The sequence below is a fragment of the Diceros bicornis genome, chromosome 18 (assembly GCF_020826845.1).
Source record: "Diceros bicornis minor isolate mBicDic1 chromosome 18, mDicBic1.mat.cur, whole genome shotgun sequence".
NCBI classification, from domain to species: Eukaryota; Metazoa; Chordata; class Mammalia; order Perissodactyla; family Rhinocerotidae; genus Diceros; species Diceros bicornis.
The window spans coordinates 20,462,882-20,483,425 of NC_080757.1; the positions used below are offsets into that span (position 1 = coordinate 20,462,882).

Sequence of the window (20,544 nt, forward strand, 5' to 3'; positions counted from 1 at the left end):
CAGAGATGATAGAACATGATTAGCATTCAAACTCTCTTAATTTATCGTGACTTTTTCTGCCTTTTCAAAATAGCTCAAGGAAACTTAGGAGAGCCCCACATAATTTTTTCAGTTAGTTAAATCTGAAACTAGGAAGTGGTTTAGTTATAACATGAAATGTAATACAGTGAATAATGTCTTCTCTTAAGTTTGGGCATTATTCAGGTTTCTCTTTAAATCTAATTTAGTCATTCTGCTGTTTATAAAACTAGGCAGACAAGAAATGATGAGCACATATTAAAAACAGTCTGGGTCAACTTCTTGGTTGCCTGGTAGTAACTGTTTTCAAAGCAGATGGATTTCTAAAAAGTGGCAGTGGCTTTGACTTTAGCTAGTTAAAAGGTAATGGGTACTGACTACCTGATTTTACATGGTCTAGTAGATTTTAGTAGAAATTCGTGTGGTTGTCACTCTAAAAGAAAAAATTTTTTTGTATCCTCACCAAACTTAGAGTCCAGTTTAAGACCATGATTCTGATAAGGTGAAAGGAGCAGGACTTGGCACTTAGTAAGTACTTAGGAAATATTTAAGGAAGGAATAAATTTCCCCATCCCTCCCACCCAAGTAAGCAAGATTCTTGCTAGCTTTCATAGTCAGAAAGGTAGGGAGGTTGTGAAAATAATTCAGAAAATAGAGTCAAGTGATAATTGGTGGCTTATTAAACACTATGTGTTATGCTTTTTAAAGCACTCCATAATTTTATATCTTGTATTATAACAGACATGAATTATTATATTAAAACTTCACATAAAATTATTCTCTTTAAGAATATTGTTCAAATGTGTGTCAGTGCATTTCTTTGAAGTATTGGGTAAACTTATTGTTGGAATGTAGATAGAGTACTATGGAGCAAAGTTATCCTATGTTATTTATAAATAAGGTTTTGTTTTTTAATAAGCGACTGATGACGGAATTTTACCTTTACTAATTAAAAAAGAAAGAAAAAAAGCTTTGATCTCAACATATTCTTTCATTGACTCTCCTTCCAAATGTAGTTTTTCCCTTAGCTCTTTTATTTTTATTCATCTTCCCTCTTCTAGCTTTTTCTTGCCATTTTGACTTTGGCAGTAACATAATGGTACCTTTGTGCTTTTATGTTTTGCTGGGAGGGATAGTAGTCGACTGGTTTTTTTTTTCCTTTAGTAAACATGGCTCCTGCTTTGGGACCTACTAGGGAAATTTTGAAAGCTAAGTGAGTATATTGCTGGCTAATAAACTGCTCTGAGATTTAGCTCTTTTTACTTGAGTTCATATTTTTTCACCGTTGAGCGTTTTTCAAATCATGCTTTAACCAGTTCTCTTATTTTATATGCCTCCTTACTTAGTGGACCGAGTTAAGGTTATATAGGAATAGCCTACTGTGAGCATGTGTTAGATTTATAATTAAGGCATTTTCTCATGTATTTATTTCCACTTTTCTTCCTGATAGTTTTGGAATAATGAGAAAGTCATTCTCAAAAGTGATATTCTCTTAAGTTATGATAAGAGAGTTGTGAGAAAAAGCTGAATATTATGATTCTAAATAAATGTCATCTTTTCCCAGTGACTCTGCTTCTCCAAACAGAAGTAGTTTACGCAAATTTTTTCAGGCTATAAATGATATTATATACCATAATCGAAAAAAAGTGTATAGAACTGCATTTTTGTGATATATTTGGTTACTAGTGCCTTTATTTATAATCTAAAGTTTGAACCAAAGCTCCATGAGAAAAGGACTGTGTCTGCTTGTTTTTCTGCTGTCTCCCAATGCCTAGAATGGTGTCTAGCATGTAGATGCACAATAACTACTTGGATGGATGGATGGGTGGGTGGGTGGGTGGGTGGGTGGATGGATGGATGGATGGATGGATGGATGGATGAACAAACGTCGAACTAACTTGAAGCCCAAGTTATTAATGGGTTATGATGTTGGATGCATAGAATTCCTAGAATAAAATGCCGTGTATGGTGGATTAAAGAATTCTAATTTGGTTTTAAAAATAATTCTTGTGCCTAGTCTAGTCCAATCGGGAGTCTTTTAATTTTAAAAGAACTCTTTGGCCTAGAAGGAGCTCTGAGAGATGAAACCAATATGTCTCTGTGGGTTTTAGGGGTTTTTGGTGGTTTTTCTTTTCTTTTTTGAGACATTCTGATAAATTGTCAAATACGTGAAAAATTTTAAGCAGACTTACAGTTTTATTCTGTAATTTTCTCTGCAGTTTCTTCACTTTAATATTAATTAATGCTTATTTCTAGTTGAGCTGATAACATTCTTCTCCCAAATGTTGCAGAGCTTTTAACCTCCTCTGATTAGAACTTCTTCAGGAAGTAGCCTGCAAACAGAAAAATGTGTGACATTTTAAGAGTAATCCTTCTAAGAGAGATTTTTAATTCAGAATCTCTAAAATGAATTTTTCTATTATATTTAGCCATTCAATGTTTATTTTTTTAATTAGTAGGATCTAAATTAATTGCCAGCTATTGAAAAAAGAACTTAAAGTCAATTGAAGGATACACAGAGAAGTATTTATATATCAAGAAAAAGTCATGTAGACACATAGAAGTGTTTTTAGTGTGTGATCTACTTGTAATGAATGTTTTATATAAAATTTATCAAAGGCTAGGAATTAACTGAAATGTAAAATTAAATATCCTCAAAATCACTTGGGGAGAGCATTTCTGTGATTTATAGCCAGAAATAGTAGATATGATTGTCTCAACATTTCTTGCTGTTTATTTAGTGCTTTGGCTTAAAAAAATGTAATAAAAATTTAAATCGAGAAATAAAATTCATCCCTCAAAATTCAGTTGATTTCTAATTTTTTGTTGATTCCATTTGTGTTACATTTGATCGTGTAATTTTATGTACAAGCCAACATTGTTTTTGTTGCTGTATGTAGTTGGTGCTGTGACTTGTTTGTGCTCATCTCTGTTCTGTAGGCAACTTGCCACTCCCTACTGAATAAAGCTACAGTAAAAGAAAAAAAGGAAAACAAAAAATCAGTAAGTTTGGAGAACTTTTTATTAGCTGTTTCTTTCCAAGCAAAACAAAAATCTTTTGCTGTTTGTTAAGAACATCTTCACTTCAGCCTATTTTGACCTTCACTGTAAAATCATTCTACTAATTCTGGCACAAAATAGCTTTCATTTCAATTAACCCTGGAATTAAGTTACATTGAAACATTCTCTGTGTTCCTTTGGTTTGATTTATCCCAAAGGCATTTTGGGGGCATTTGTTACATTGGATATCCCTGGTCTAATTTTATTATTGTTATTTTAAAAATTATAAATGAATGCAAAAGAAACTTAATTTCAAGGCCTTAGGAAATGCTGACTCTCTTCATTCTTGCTTCTTGTTTGCAGGTAATGTGAGTGGTTTCTTTTCCTAGAGGTGAAAGTTTTTCTTAGTTGTTAGAAGTATATGAAGGGAAAGTGTCACTTTCTAAGTCTCACTTAAAAGATGCTAAATTTTATTTTTTATTCCTTATATTTTTATCTAGACAGTCTCAGCCAGAATTTAGATATTCATGCATAGGTTATAAAAATCCTAATGGTTAAACCACTTTTACCTTGGAAAAAATCATTATTAAATGATTGGGACTGAGAACACAGTACTTTTGAAATAAAGGAAAACTTAGTGAGTCCGTATTTGTAGAGAAACACCTCATTTTGCAAACATGATATGAATATACTGCCTGCTTCTGTGAACCTGCCCTAATTTAAAAGGAAGAAAGTTATGGTAGTCATAATTATTTTCTTCCTGTGAGTGGAATTTGTCCAAAATATGACATGCATTCATTTTAAATTTGCCACTCTCTGTCAGTATGACTTATCCTTATCAGGCTGAGTACTATCTTTGTTCATATAATCCAAATGATTTTAGAGAAGGATGTAAAGAAAACCTTTAGGAGTCATGTAGATAATTTACTTTAAAAAGTGTAATTTAGAATACAGTCATGCACCGCATAACGACATTTCGGTTAACAAGGTCGACAACAGACTGCATATATGACAGTGGTGCCGTAAAATTAGTGCCATACAGTCTAGGTGTGTAGTAGGCTCTACCATCTAGTTTTGTGTTAAGTACACTCTGTGATGTTTGCACGACAATGAAATCCCCTAATGGCGCATTTCTCAGAATGTATCCCTGTTGTTAAGCGACTCATGACTGTATAGTATTCATCTGGTTTCATCTTTCATTCCTTGTCTAAGCTTTACATACAATAAATTTCTGTTTTAAATTAAGAACTAAATTAAAATTGAGAGACATATGCTTTTATGTCCATTCAAGATTTTCTTTTTGAGAATGTTAAGTAAATTTGGTCAGCTGTGAGCAAATAGATTGGATTGGATGGCCATCTTGCTTAATAAAAACATTTCTTTCTAATGCTTCAGGCTTCTAATTCTCAGCATATGTGAGTTTAACATAATATACACCATCACTGTTGAAATTAATTTACTGTTTCTAACACTCTTGTTCAGTGTTTTACTAATACCCATTGTTTAGTGAATCACATAAATTAAAATTCAGGCTTTCTGTGTTTCTCTAGAGCATGTTTTCTAGCCTTCCTAACATTGCTTTTTATTTATTAAGATTTTGTCTAAAATTGTTCCTTGAAATGTTTTTTTCTACTAGAGTTGTTATCAGATTTCTTTTTTAAGTTTCTGGGTAACAGTAAGTTTTGGAATGTATTTCTCAGCACAGATGATATGAGGTCCTCTTGGAAACAAAGGGAATCTAATTGATAATTTGAGATATTTTAGAATACATTCCAAAGTATGAAGAGAGTATAGTCATTATAAATTTAAAATATTGGTTTATAGAGTTGTTGGCTTAGCGGAATCTAATGATCTTTTCTTTTAAAAGCAAGGTAACTTTCTTTTGGGGTGTATCTGTCATGGATTGGAATATGTAAAACATATAGAGAAGGTTCTGGCTTCTGGTATATAGCCATGTAGTCATGTTACAGATAATTCTGTTTATTATACTCAAACATATATTGTATACCTACTTTTCCTTTGAGAAGTTAATTGTATACCTAGCTCAGGTAATTAAGCATGTATGAGTAGTGATCCTGTTGCTGATGTACAGTTTATGACTGCATTTATTTGTAACATGTAGTTCACCTTTTACTAAGGGGGTTTAAGGGGACATTTGACTGAAAATTGGTTTCAACATACAGACTGCCCCAACTTTGGCCTTTATGCAGAATGTCTTTTGGATGCAAATTAGATTTTTACAGGTTAAAAAAAGTAAAAAAACACTTGAGTATGTGTATATTATGAGGTAAAATTATATTGATGTTAATTAGTGGTGAAAGAAAAAGAAGTATTTTTATAAATTGACTCATGAGACTTGTATGGCATTTTTATTGATACCAATTACGTTTTATCAGGTTTCAGTTCCAAAAATATACTGATACTCTCATCAGTGAGATACATAATTATATGTACGTGAAACAATGTGTGTTCCTAAGGTGTGGATACTTTGAGTTTTGACATGAATTATTTTTGAAGATGTGGAAGATAGTGAAGGTGTAGTGCCTTTCATAAGTTTTACAATATTTTCTCCCTTTGGGAAATAATTCACTCAGGTTTTCATTAAATTCTGAGACTGAGTAGTAGTAAGTATAAATTGGGTATTAATGTGAGTCACACTTTAAAACTTTTTTGTCCTGGAGAAAACCAGTAAATAGCTACTTTCAAAAATGTATTTTAAAAGAGCTCTCCAGGGCCAGCCCGTGGCTTAGCGGTTAAGTGCTCGCGCTCCGCTGCCGGTGGCCCGGGTTCGGATCCTGGGCGCGTACCGACGCACTGCTTCTCCGGCCATGCTGAGGCCGCATCCCACATACAGCAACTAGAGGGATGTGCAGCTATGACATACAACTATATACTGGGGCTTTGGGGAAAAAAAAAAAAAAAAGGAGGATTGGCAATAGATGTTAGATCAGGGCCGGTCTTCCTCAGCAAAAAAAAAAAAAGAGGAGGATTAGCATGAATGTTAGCTCAGGGCTGATCTTCCTCAAAAAAAAAAAAACTCTCCATGTGCATATAAATTATTGATTTTTATTAAATACTTTCATAGCAGGTAACCACATTTTATAACTTAACTGGTTCTTTGGAAAACAAACTGTAGCTTTTAGCTTTTTAAAAACCATTTCAGGATTTTAATGGAGTAAACTGAATATATACTAATTCTTTTCAAACAACCTATTTGAAATTAAATAAATATAAAGCAGTTTTTAATCTTCTTCCTTCTTGCTAACTCAGTCCTTAAAGGCTTTAAAATTTTATAGGTTTATTGATATGTTTCTTCTGTCTTAAGATGAAAATTTGGAAGTTCTGAAAGAACCACTCAGCAGTAGCAGTGGTGGTCTATGAACATCCTGAAATTGTATGAAGAATTTTGTCTGTGTGAATGTATATGCTCATTTTTCTGTTCCTAGTCCTGAAAAGGTTAAACGCTGTACTAGAGTAGTAAAAGCACTTGAATTTTTTGAATTCTATTTCTAAAACTGTATTTCAGCTAAAGATAACTCTAAAACCGTATTTGGGTTTTAAAGCCTTTCTACTAAGGCTACTATATTTAGCTGCCTTCACCAGTTTCCCCTTATTTAAGCGTAGCACTGTTCTTCATTCAGTAGTGCTCAAAGTACTATAGCACAAAGAAAGCTCCCTGGGCTACGTAGTCTAAATAAAGGTGAGAAGATATAACTCACCTCTGTTATCAGCTCTTACAATTTATCTTTGGCTTAAAAAAAGCATTCTCTAAAGTCTTATTTTTACTAATTCCCTATCAGATATGACGGAAAATTATTTTGAGGTTTTAGGCCGTGAATAAGAACACTTTTAAAATGTATACCACATGAAGCACGAAAGGGAATAGAAGAAATGAAATAAGCCTTGTTCTTTCTAGATTTAATCTGGAATCAGTGAGCCGTGTGAATTCATGACAAGAAATGTTACTTTATTGAGGCAGAAGAAAACTAGAGTTACGTGAGATTCTGCACATATATCCCATTTTTCCCAAGTATCTTTTGAAATGCGGGTTTATCCCCGGAATCCCAGAATATTGAGTGAAGTGCTGTGGCTTTGCTATTATAGTCACCACTGCTTTAAGCAGCAGTTAGCCACACTAAGCAAGAATAGTCGTAGAGGTTAAAATGTTACATAAGTGTTCCCTAAAAATGAATATGACTGTGTAGTATATGGAACGAATGTAAATTTCAGAATAATATAATTTTCATATGTTAACTTAAAACAGGAGGCACTGGTGGGGCTGGCCCCGTGGCTTAGCAGTTAAGTGCACGCGCTCCACTACTGGCAGCCCAGGTTCGGATCCCGGGCGCGCACCGACGCACCGCTTCTCCGGCCATGCTGAGGCCGTGTCCCACATACAGCAACTAGAAGGATGTGCAACTATGACATAAACTATCTACTGGGGCTTTGGGGAAAACAAAGGAGGAGGATTGGCAATAGATGTTAGCTCAGAGCCGGTCTTCCTCAGCAAAAAGAGGAGGATTAGCATGGATGTTAGCTCAGGGCTGATCTTCCTCACAAAAAAAAAATAAGAAAAAAAAAAACAGGAGGCACTGGGAAGAGATGGGAGCTGAGCTAGTTTCATAACACTTTTCCTAATCTAATTTACCTATTACTTTACCTTCAAAGTAGAATGTTTTATAAAGAGAAAATAAATCCATTTTAAATATTGGGCTCACATTGTTTTGAGTGTGGGCAACCATTTCTTGAATCCTTTTTTTATTTGACAGAATTATAAACTGAGGTACCCATAGGATTTCCCTCTCCTAGTGGGATCTTTTTTTCTTTTACATCGCCAACAATTCCCATTCCTCTATGGTTTAAATAATAGCTGGGTCCTCATATCATAAAGCATTCTTATGAAGAAAAGTAACTGATAGTAACATTGCTTGTAAGTAAGTTTTTTCTCGATAGGAATCTAAGAAAACTAAGTTTTGTTTTGTATATGGCAAGCATTTTGCTCAAGAAATTCAGTTGTACCTGGTACACAACAAAATGTAAGTATTTACTATTAGGTATAGGATGTTTCAAGGGTTTGCTATTAGCTTCACCTTATAAGAGTTGACCACACTCTCATGTCTATTAATCTTAGTAAAATATGATAATCTTTGTGTGCAAATTTGGTCTGCTTTTGTTACTCATCAAACCTGCAGTATAAACAATGATAAAGTTGATATCTTTTTTCAGATTTCTTCTATACAACTCCTCCATGAGATTTTTTTTTCTTAGATACCTTTATTGTGCTTGAAAATGATGGAGGACAGGAATTGAGGATAAACTTTTTTTGCAGATGTTTTGGGAATAGGAAAAAGTAGAAATGTGTTGTTCATGAGGATTGGTCTATTCAGAGTTTTTGTGCAAAATTTGACTTTCAAGCTCTTTCTTCCCTTTTCCTTGTTTTAATTTAAACCATATACTCAATTCTCAACTCCTTGTTTTTAGGTGGTTAGCCAGCGTTTCCCTCAGAACAGCATCGGTGCAGTAGGAAGTGCCATGTTCCTCAGATTTATCAATCCTGCCATTGTCTCACCATATGAAGCAGGGATTTTAGATAAAAAGCCACCACCTAGAATCGAAAGGGGCTTGAAGTTAATGTCAAAGGTGAAGATTTATTTTGATAAACTAACAATTTTAAATTTGTCTTCCAACTGAATTTTCAGTTTTTCATATTCACTGTACTTCCTCTTGAATTTATTTTTGAAATGCCCTATGCTTTTCACTTATATGCTTTTGTTTTATTTTTATTTATTTATATTACAAAGGAATTCATTAGACTGATACCTGATGGGCCTTATTATCATGGGAAAATATTTTAGCAGATGTCTTTGGAAAATAGTTTTCTATGTGATCATTCTGGAATTCTGAAGCAAAGACCAAAATACGATTTTTTATTTAAAGAGACACTTAAAAATTTTAATATATATTTTTATGTACAGTCATGCATTGCTTAACAACAGGGATACGTTATGAGAAATGTGTTGTTAGGCTCTTTCGTCACTGTGCAGAGTACTTACACAAACCTGGATGGTTTGTGTCTACTAGCCTACTACACACCTAGGCTATCTGGTACTAATCTTATGGACCACATATGTGGTCCCTCATTGACCGAAACGTTGGTATGTGGTGCATGACTGTATATGTAAATATATGTGTGTGTATATATCATAATTATATTTATATTTAGGAAAGAATAGAAACAACACCTAGTATTTATAAAATGAACAATAATTGATTTTAACCACATATAAAAATTATATCAGTGAAAACATTCATATTTTTTAAAGAATATATGAATGTGTAGACTTCATAACAGTAAATAATCTGATTCTTTATAACCCTCTTTTATTGTTTAGATACTTCAGAGTATTGCTAATCATGTTCTCTTCACGAAAGAAGAGCATATGCGGCCTTTTAATGATTTTGTGAAAAGCAACTTTGATGCAGCACGGAGGTAAGCAGCCTGCTACTTAGTCAGTTGCTCTGTTTGAATCAAATATTTTCAGTTTCACTTAAGACTATGGACATGGTCTACATGAAGCTCTTGTCTAGGTTTTTTCTCTTCCCTCTCTAGATCAAGAACATAGTTAATCTTATTTTACTATAAAGGCAGTAATGAAGTAAATCTATGTTCTTTATAATTTGGTAGCGATTTCTATATTTGAAAACCAAGAGGGATTTTTGACATATCTGCTAAAATAAAAGAGTTAAAGTTGCTACAATATGGAGGAGAGGAAGAAGGAAAAAATTCATTTTTAATAAAAACTATAAAATTTACAGGTAATGCGTAATAGTGTATAATCACAATTTTTTGGATGTTAGAATATTTTTGATACTTCTCTTTGGAAGTGTGTCTGAACTAAAAAGTTATTCTTTAAACCAAGTAATGCAAGTGCGTAAGATTTTGTTCTCGAGTAACTGGACAACTGTTAAAGTTTCATGATTTTAGAACTTGAGTTCCGCTAGGTTTCCATAACTAGTTGCTTCTCTTTATCTTTCTGCGTTGCTGGTTTATCTGTAAACTAGGGATAGTATTATGTTTGCCTGTCTGAGTTGATTTTAGAGAAACAAATAAGATAATTTATGAGAAAGTGCTTTGTAAATGTAAGTTAAAGTCCAGAATTCTACTTCTCATGAGATATGAATCTAATTGATCTGACTCATAGTCTAAGCTAGACTTGTACAACTCTCTCTCCTTCAGTTTTTCATGATAGTTCATATCAACTTCTTTCTAATTGGAGGTTAAAAGGTGTATTGTTGGACTGCAAACCATATTGGCGAGAAAGTGAATGTCAGCACAGGATTCATATTCTAGCAGATGGACTACCCATAGAAAGTTAAGAGAACAAAGGTTCTGATCCTGACTCTGACCTAACAGGCTGTATAACTTTGGAGAGGTCTTTTGTCTTGCCTGGACCCCTGTTTCCTTACCTGTAAAGTACTGGCTTCTCTCCAAGGTCTCATCCATCTAAATTTTGTTGTTGTCTGACTTCAGAGCCTACTCTGAAGTGGAAGCCAGGTATCAGAAATGGAAAACCAACTTTCTCCCTGTCTCTTCTTTTTTCGTTTAATGACAGTCACATTGTGTGAATAAGCCCTTCATATTTGTGATCTGTTATTTCACAAAGTTACTTCATATAAATTTAATTCCAACATAAATATGAGTGTATCTGGTTTTAAAAATTCTAATGACTTGCATTTTTGAAGGTTTTTCCTTGATATAGCATCCGATTGTCCTACAAGTGATGCAGTGAATCATAGTCTTTCCTTCATCAGTGATGGCAATGTGCTTGCTTTACATCGTCTACTCTGGAATAATCAAGAGAAAATTGGCCAGTATCTTTCCAGCAATAGGTAAGATTTCCCAGTCATGGGGAAAACTGTCAGTTTAAATTTATATTAATAAAATTATTGGTCTGAATAATGCTTTTTACTTTGCATTTTCTTGGAATAAGAATTATGGTTTGGTAAGAGAAATGTAGAAATGTAAACTCTTTTTTAAAAAATATAGGCAAAAGGTTAAGTCATATTAAGTGATCAGCAAGTCTACTTAGGTGCTACTGACTTTTTTTTTAATGTCAAGCTTAGAAATCACAAATTAGCCATTTGGGTTTTTTCTGGTTTGCAGACAGTTAGACATAATGTGCAACAAGACATAGACAAGTTTAAATTTGCTAGAAGATCAAATGAGTATGGCATCTGAATCTGAAAAGCAGCTAATTCTTAGGAATTTAATAACTAAAACATTGCCAATATTTTAATTCTATAGTAAGCCCATTTGCGATACTCTAAGTTTATGCAAATAAAGCTTTATATAGAAAATACTCAATAATTGAAAATTATTAATTTGGCAATTGTTTCCTTAGCTGTTTTTAGTTAAAGTCTCTTGTAGCCTGAATCGCTTACTGTCTTTAGTTATGTATGTGTGTAAAGGGCCCCAATTCTTATGTATGAGGAATTCTCTTACAAAGGTAAAATGAGTACAGATTATTTTTAAATGCCAATTAAAATGGTTTACTCATTCGTGGGGAAGGTAGAAGACCATGAAGCTAAGACTAGGTAATTAGGAGGTGGGAGTTTAAAAGAGAAAGCATTTTAACCCTTTATGAATTGTTAATGGATTGAAGTAGACATGGGCATGACTTGATGTATGCCCGAAAATAGAAAGACGAAGATGCTTTATCTATGTGACACTAAAATAAACTGTGGGACTTTTAAATGAAACATTCATTTCTCTTACATAAGTCACATACATATTCATGTGGTTTCATGCTAGAGAGATTTTTTTAATTTGGTTGTTAAAAAAATATACACATTCCAAACATACAAAAAAGTAGAGACCATAATATAACATATATTATAAAAGCTAGATGTCTACCATCTAGCTTTAACATTATTTATTTTGCTATATTACTTCAGATCTTTATAACATTTTATTTCTTGGGAAAAAAGGTATTACTTCTTTCTATGTAACTGGCAAAATAAGGAAATTATAGTTATGTATTAAAATAGTTTTGTGTTTTAAAATTTTACAGAAATGATATACTGAATATAGTGTCTTCACACAATATTGTGTTGGAGATTTATCATTTATTTTAACTTATGTTAGTATTTCATTGAATAACTATATCACAATTTATTTTTGCATTTCCTAATTGATGGATATTTAGGTTTGTTTCCTGTTTTTCACTATTTTAAATAGTGATGTAATAAATATTCTTCATACTTGTCTCCTTGTGTATTACCTAAATATGTAACTGCTGGGTTCTGGGGTACACACAGCCTCACCTTTACTAGATATTGTCACATTGCTTTTCAAAGTGTACATGCTAATTTACACTTTGACCAGCACTGTGGGTCATATCCTTTTATGACATAGCCTCTTTATACGTATCCTCACTAAATTTGGCATTAGCAGACTTCATAATTTTTGCCAATTTGATGTGTGTGAAATAGTATCTTGTTATTCTTATATACTTTACCTATTTAATAGTTATTGAAAACCCACTGCAGAAATAGAAGTATAATGATGTACACCTGAAATTTATACAATGTTATAAACCAGTTACTGCAGTAAACAAAAAATTAAAAAAATAAATAAAAAATAAAAAAATAGGATTGTATTAACATAAATAAATAAATAAATAAAATACGGATTGTTTTAAAATTAAAAAAAAAAAAAGAAAACCCACGTTTACCCTAGTTAAGCAGAGATCTGATATTAGGGACAATATGTCCAATTCCTGAATAGTGGTTTCTCAAAATGGATTCTTTTATCCTGAGAAAAAGTGGATCAGCATGTTATTTTTACTTACTGATTGCTCATTTAATGGTAATGGATTAAGAATACTAGAAAAAGAATTTTATGTAAATTTTGTAGTTTGGGGAATGGTCATATTTCTAAGGTGTTTCAGTGTATACTTATAACCCCTAAGGTCTTTTTGGTGCTATTTACAAATCAGCAGGAACCACCAGCTGACAATAAAAAGAAAAGCAACAAATGTCAATCTAAAGAAATGAGTACTGCTAAAAGTGAGCTGCTACTTTTTTCTAAGTAGTTTCCTGTGTCTAGGGATCATAAAGCTGTTGGAAGACGACCTTTTGATAAAATGGCAACACTTCTTGCATACCTGGGTCCCCCAGAGCACAAACCTGTGGCAGATACACACTGGTCCAGCCTTAACCTTACCAGTTCAAAGTTCGAGGAATTTATGACTAGGTAAAGTACCACCTTGAGATGATGATTGCTTTCTTTTTGGTTGAGATGCAAAGTTTACCACCAACCCAGTTGTTAGATATACTAGAATTTTTGATAGAAGGTTATCAGAAAAGATGTATCTAATAACCACACTGCTATGTTTTGGGATCCCACTTCTCTCTTACCCTATATATTGGTGAAATATGCTTTGTTTTATAGTTGATTTTCTTATAAAAGTAATAGTATCTTATTGAATAGTACTTTGTCATGTTGCTTTGAGGTGTTTTTGCACTTAATACTTACAAGGGAGGGTAGATAACATTATTTTCATATTATACTTAAGGAAAATACAGCTCAAAATGAATAACTAATTTGCCCAAGATTCCATACCTAATTCAGGTCCTTTGGTTCTGAGTGCTGAACTCTTTCTACCACACTGTAAATTTTTCAGAATCCTCCTAAAAGTTAATGGTATTAACCTCTTTTAGATTGAGGCTCAGAGAATATAGTATACTTATATATTGTTATAAAATTCCTGTGGACATTTGTTTTGAATCTCATTTAGAGTGATTTAGTCTGTGAGCTAAAAGATCCCCATTGTTAGACATTTCCCTCTATGCTGTTACAGTGAAGGTAGTTTGCTGAATCCTTTAGTCTTTAAAGTACTTTTCATAGTACTTTACACTTAGTCACTTAGTAAGTGCTTTATAGTGACTCTGCGTTGTATTTTGTTCATGGTATGTGCCAGAAGCAGAAAGAAAAGAGCAGAATCTGATATACAGAAGTTAATTCACCTTAGAGATTTGCATATAATGTGCCTTGTGTTCTAAGTGCCTGTTATTAATTATATTACATATAGGTCATAGTTTTGTACCTATGACTCCAATTCTTTGATATTATTAAAAGAATGTATGAATATATAACAATCTCTTTTCCAGCTTAATTTTTATCCTTAGCTCAGTTGTATTTTTCTCAGTGTAACAACTGTCTATTCCTGTGTAATTAAAGGAATATTTTCCATACAAAGTTTTTATATTACCTAATTGAAAATTACATATTACAAAAATATAATACTATTTTTTATTCAACATTACTTTTTGGTGGGGTTCCTAACCGTTTTTCCATTTTTCTAAGAAAACCTCTTTATTATTCCTTTTACCTAAGACCCTACCTTCCCTTACAAAAGAATCTTCTATGCTTTTGAAGACTAAATGATCTAATATGTGTAAGATACTTCGAACAGTGTCTGGTATATATAAAGTGTTTAATAAATGTTGTGTTATTTTTGTTCTCTTCTAAGTTCCCATCGATGCTCTTTGAGACTCATTTTTCTTTTTAGAAAATGAAGGTAGCTTTATAATTTTTTCAACTATAAATATAAAAATTGTTAAATTATTCAAAACTTAGAAATATAAAGAATAAAGTAAAAAATTGTCAGTTATTCCACCTTGTAGAGATAATTCGCTTAACATTTGGCACATAGCCTCGCAATCATTTATCTATACACATGTGTACCTATTTCCCTTATCAAATACTATCTAGGTTATTTCCATTAATATTAAACAAATACTGACGTGGTACCAGCAACACGATGGACAAAGACAACACAACCTCTCCTCTTCCCCCCCAACCCAAGACACAAGACACACAGAAATACTAGGTAAAAGAAAATATATTTAAGAAATAAAAAAATTTTTAAATACATCGCTGGAAGATAATTTCTGAGAAAATTGCTAGCGTACAGTCAGTACAGAGAGATAAAGAAATGGAAAATATGGAAGAAGTTAAGAGATGCAGATGATGGAATGAGAAGGTCTAACATGTCTAGTAGGTGTTTCAGAAATAGAGCTCAGAGAGAAAAGTGAAGAGGTGATATATGAAGAGACAACAATTGAGAATTTTCCAGGCTTGGTGAATGACATAAATCTTCAAGTTCAAGACTCACATTAAGTGTTGATCAGAATATATAAAAATTAAATCATGCATTTTCAGGAATATTTTAAAATACATATGGGAATTTCATATATGAGAAAAGTGGTATTCAGAATCAGGGAGATTAGAATGGACTTGGTACAACTGAGTAGCCATTTGGAAAAAGATGCTCATACCATTCATGGGGATAAACTCCCGTGAAGAAGAAACATCGCAAAGGAAGACATTTCTCACTCATTCGAAATCAATAAACCAGAAAAGAAAAGGTTGATAAACTTAACTCTCAAAAAACGAATAAATTAAAACTCAAAAACTTCTGTTTAGGAAGAAAATACCATGATTAAAAACAGTCTGGTCATTAATATCCTTGTCCAGAGTTTTCTTTTTTTTTTTTTTTTTAATTTTTTAATTTTATTTTTTTTGTGAGGGAGATCAGCCCTGAGCTTAACATCCATGCTAATCCTCCTCTTTTTGTTGAGGAAAACCCGCTCTGAGCTAACATCTATTGCCAGTCCTCCTCCTTTTTTTCCCCAAAGCCCCAGTAGATAGTTGTATGTCATAGTTGCACATCCTTCTAGTTGCTGTATGTGGGACACGGCCTCAGCATGGCCAGAGAAGCAGTGCATCGGTGCGTGCCCGGGATTGGAACCCGGGCTGCCAGTAGCGGAGCGCACGCACTTAACCGCTACGCCACGGGGCTGGCCCCAGTAGTTTTCTTAGGATAGTCTTAAGAACCACTCTTTGTGGTTCAAAGAGTAACACCTTGAAATTTTTGGTACATGTTACCAAATTGCCCTTCAGAATCTTGTTGCTTTTTAAATATTTTGTCATTTTGTATATTTTATCATGGGTCCAATTGTAGATTTTTGTAAATACTCATAAAGCCTATGAGTTACTCTTTTCTTTTTTCTTTCAGGCATCAAGTACATGAAAAAGAAGAGTTCAAGGCTTTGAAAACATTAAGTATTTTCTATCAAGCTGGGACTTCCAAAGCTGGGAATCCTATATTTTATTATGTTGCACGGAGGTAAGAAATGCCATGTTTTAGTTTCTTTTGACAGAGTTTTTAAAATTATAGGTAATAAAGGTAGGGAGACAGCAAATTTGGTTTTTCCCATTTGACTTTATTGGAATTGAAGACAAGTTTACCTGGAAGAATATAGCTGGATAAACAGCCATCCTGTCCCCAAAAGATGCTCAGTATATTAGAAATTGCTTTTCAGACTACCTATTTCATATTGGCTTCTCTTTCCTACATCAATTTTTTTTGTACTACCTACAATGAATTCATTATCCAAAGTAAAAACCCACAAAGAATCTTTTGTTTTCAGATGTATTCTGATTAAATAATATCCACAACATGATAGTCAAGAACTTTTTTTAAAAACAGAAATAAAACTTCAAGAGTCTGTTTCTGAGAACTTTAAGTAATATGCTGTGTAGGACAGCGTCAGGGTGATTTAACAAATAATTCAGAAAAACTGTGGGAAATTTCTATAAAGATGGCACAGGTGACAACCTGAAAATTGTGTTTATTCATACTGTCTTCAGTCAAGGCTAGTTCCTAGAAAGTCTTTCTGGAAATGCTGTGAGCTCCTCCTTAACAATAGGCATGATGCTTGCATTGCTTTCCCTGCCGTTGTCTTTTCTTTCCTGCCTCATTCTACCTTCCTTTTGAGAACTCGTCTGTGACATTATTTGGTTGGTTTTACTTCTTCCCATTTAGCATGACATAAACTCATGGTAATTGAACCTTAGAGACTATGTGATATAATAGAGAGACCACTGGCTTTGGAATCTCACAGACTGTGTTTAGTATTAGTTCTGCTATTCACTAGCTGTAGGAATAATCTTTCTGAGTTTCCTGAATTGAACATAAACTGAGGAATTACATCAGTAGACTTAATGATCATGCAAGGCAAAATCTTGGCAGTGTGTAGGAAACAAATGGAGGTTGAGAAATAGTGGGAGAGGAGTGAAGAAAGGAAAGTGGAAGGCGGGAAAGTCATTTAATCAGGTAATTTAGGTAGCATTAAGACCAAGAAGTCCCAAGAACTGGGGTTTTAAGGAATCAAGAGAGTACAGAAACTTGCATTTATACTTAGCCCTCCTCTTTAACAACTCTAAGTAACGTCTCTTCACCTTCCCATGAAAGTTCTCTCTCCAACTTTCATCTCAGTTACTGTTTCTGAATTGCCTAAGACAATTTTAATTTTCTTTTGCAGTTGAGGTGAACCATATTTGTATTCCAGCCCCAGCCTTTAATACAACCAGTGTATTTTGACCTTCTCTATTTTGTCTAAGTAATTAAAAGTGAAACATTGGTGAGAGAGAGAGAGAGATGTGTGTCCTCCTCCCTCTTTAAATTCTTGTTAGTTTACAAGTAGCAAAGATTTCTGGAACACCTCAAAGCTGGGTTTTTTCTTTAGAATTAAAAACTGTAAGATTGTATTTCTTCTCTGTGGTGGTCTAGAAAAGGTGGTCTAGAAAAGGCCAAAGGAATGTAGCATGGGCCTGATACTGACACTCCCTGTGGGATTAAATCAGTGGGATTTCCAATATATAATATAGTGAGTTGAGAGTGCTAAGAATTCCCAGCTCTGCTGCTTATTAGCTGTGTAATCTTGGACAAGTTAATTTTTCTGAATCTGTTTCTTCATATGTTAAAAAACAGAGGGGGAGGTGCTTATAAAAACTATGCTGTCTGCCTCTCCCGTAAACTATTTTGTGACCTATGAAGTTGTGTACAGAGTATGTTTGAGATATTCTTTTCTTTTTTTTGTTTTTGGATATGACTGCCAATTTCAGATTTTCAGTCCTTTCAGTTTCTTACTTGGACCTACTAGATCTCCTCCTGGCCTTCATTTTCACCTGGTATGAACCCTTAGCTCCAGGACAGCTGAGCACACAGTAGCTCAGAGTGGAGAGAGGCCCAGTTCCTCCACTGTACAAGTCCAGAAGACGACGGTGAAGGCCTGTCTCTATAGCCAGCTTTATCCAGGAGCACTTGGGTTTGACTTCTCTTTTGATATTCCTATGTTTCTGTGGCTTAGACTGCCATGTATTAGTTAATATCTTTTGAGCTGTGGATTCCAGTCTCCTTGCAGCTAGTCCACAGACCGTTCAGGCTTAAAACGTCCAAAACTTAATTCAGTGTGTATTCAAATCAACTTCTTCTTCACACCCTATTCGTTCTCAATAGCATCACCATTCCTTCCCACTCTAGAAATCCTAATCATTTTAAATTCTTCCATCTTTCTTTTATCCTCCTCATTATCAAGTCATCAAGTCTTGATTTTAGTTGTGAGATATTGGAAAATCAATTACGATATTTTAGTTAGGCCTTTGTTATTGCAAGGAAGTCATTCTTGTTTTCTCAAGAAGATAGGCCTCAGGAAAAATATGAATTAGAGCAGAGCCTGCTCAGATGTAGACAGAACTAGATGGCTGTTGGTTCTGGAACCAGCTTGTGCTTTTTCACTCTCTTGGCTTCTGTTCAACTCTACCTCATGATTTTCCTCTTTCTGTATCCTTTCAGCTTTAGCCCCAGCTAGTAACTCTTTCATTACCTCAGTACAGCACAGTTTAAATTCCAGAAAGAGAATGTGGTTCAGCTAAAATATCTCTGTTTGGCAAACCTTTAATGCTCGGTGCTGGCCAGCCCGTAGATTTTTAAGTCAAGTACGTGCTCCTAGCCCAGCAGTCATGTGATTCAGAATGACCATCTAGTGCTGTTCCTTTAGCAGGGGCTGGCCTTAGGTATGTGTTTTAATTTTTGGATTTTTAATTGGATCTTAATGGGTTAACGTTAATTTTAGGTACCTTGGAAATGTCTTTTGAAACCATTTTTTCCCCACTGCCATTACTAAGACTCTCTTATTAGCTCTTACCTGTAGTAATGCAGCATTATTCTCGCACTTCCTAATCCCCAGGTAACTACTTCCAGGTTTTCTTAACATTGCTTCTGGAGGCAGTTTCCAGTACAAATCTAATCCTGTCTATCTTGATGAGTTAAATGGCACCATTGACTCCCTGTATAAAGTCCGGGTTCTGTAGTCAGGCATGCAAGGTGCTCCATAATTTTGACCTAATTTAGTTTCTAATCTTTTCCTCCTATTCCCTCCCATATACTTAGGCTCCTGCCCTGTGGTAGTTAAAGTACCATAAATACAAGGACAATTGTTGCGGCATTGTTTATAGTGGCAAAAAAGTGAAAACAATATAACTGTGTTTCAAAAGGGGAATTGTTGAATAAATGATGATACATCTGTATTATGGAATTATACGCAATGTGTTTATTTTGCTTGTTACAAGTGACAGAAATGAAGCTCAAACTTGTGTAAACCAAAAAGGATGTCAGTTGGCCCGTGTACCTAAGAAGATCAAGAGACGGACTGGCTTCTTGCATGACTACATGCAGAGCTTTGAACAATGTCATCTGGAGAACATGTCTTCTTTGTACTTGATTCTACTTTCTTTGTGTTGATTTTATTCCCAGGCGGCTCTTCCTAAGCTGTGGCCAGCAATGGTTTGTGTTCTCCCAGCTTAACAACTCAGTGGAAAAACACTTCTTTCCCAGTAGTTACAGCAAAAGTACTGGTCATATTGGCCTGGCTTGAGTCAAGTGCCGATTCCTGAGGCAATCACCATGGCAAGGGGGATGGAATTTCTTGGTTGTCTAGGCCTGAATCGTGTGCCCACTGCTGGAGCTCAGTGGTGAAGCCAGCCCTACTTGAATTGCCTAACCTGAAAGATGGGGCACAGGGGCAGAGGTTTCCAAAGGAAAATTGGATTGCCAATACCAGAATGAGGAAACATGGATTCTGAGCAGGCAAAAGTAACAGAAGTCCTCTAGTGCCGCTTTAAAAAGACCCAGAAGGGGGCCGGCCCCGTGGCGTAGCGGCTAAGTGCACGCGCTCCACTGCTGGTGGCCCGGCTTTGGATCCCAGGTGCACACTGATGCACTGCTTGTCAGGCCATGCTGTGGTGGCGTCCCATATAAAGTGGAGGAAGATGGGCACGGATGTTAGCCCAGGGCCAGTCTTCCTCAGCAAAAAGAGGAAGATTGGCGTGGATGTTAGCTCAGGGCTGATCTTCCTCACACACACACAAAAAAGACCCAGAAGGATGGCTCTGACAAGGTGCAGAGTAATATGGGTGTGTGTGTTCACATGCACATAAAATGTATAGGCTGAAAAATGTGTGCAAGTATACACATTAAACTTTTCACATTACTATCTCAGGAGAATATGATTGGAGGAGTTAGAGGGCCAATTATAATATTTCTGCTATATATCTTTGTATTGTTTGACTTGTTGCAAGGAGCACATATTATTTTTGTAAGAATAATTAGAAATATA

General features: G+C 34.5%; 1 protein-coding gene across 2 annotated transcripts in view; it reads left to right on the forward strand.

The window, feature by feature from the left end:
- NF1 (neurofibromin 1) overlaps positions 1-20,544 on the forward strand; it is a 260,892-nt gene that overhangs the window by 151,327 nt on the left and 89,021 nt on the right. Inside the window, exons 31-36 of one of the 2 annotated variants that reach the window (XM_058560309.1) lie at positions 2,959-3,021; positions 8,500-8,658; positions 9,411-9,508; positions 10,762-10,908; positions 13,127-13,273; positions 16,101-16,211. In XM_058560309.1, coding sequence (XP_058416292.1) covers positions 2,959-3,021; positions 8,500-8,658; positions 9,411-9,508; positions 10,762-10,908; positions 13,127-13,273; positions 16,101-16,211 — 725 coding nt within the window. The remainder of the gene's footprint in view (positions 1-2,958; positions 3,022-8,499; positions 8,659-9,410; positions 9,509-10,761; positions 10,909-13,126; positions 13,274-16,100; positions 16,212-20,544) is intronic. The other variant, XM_058560310.1, reaches the window with a different exon arrangement.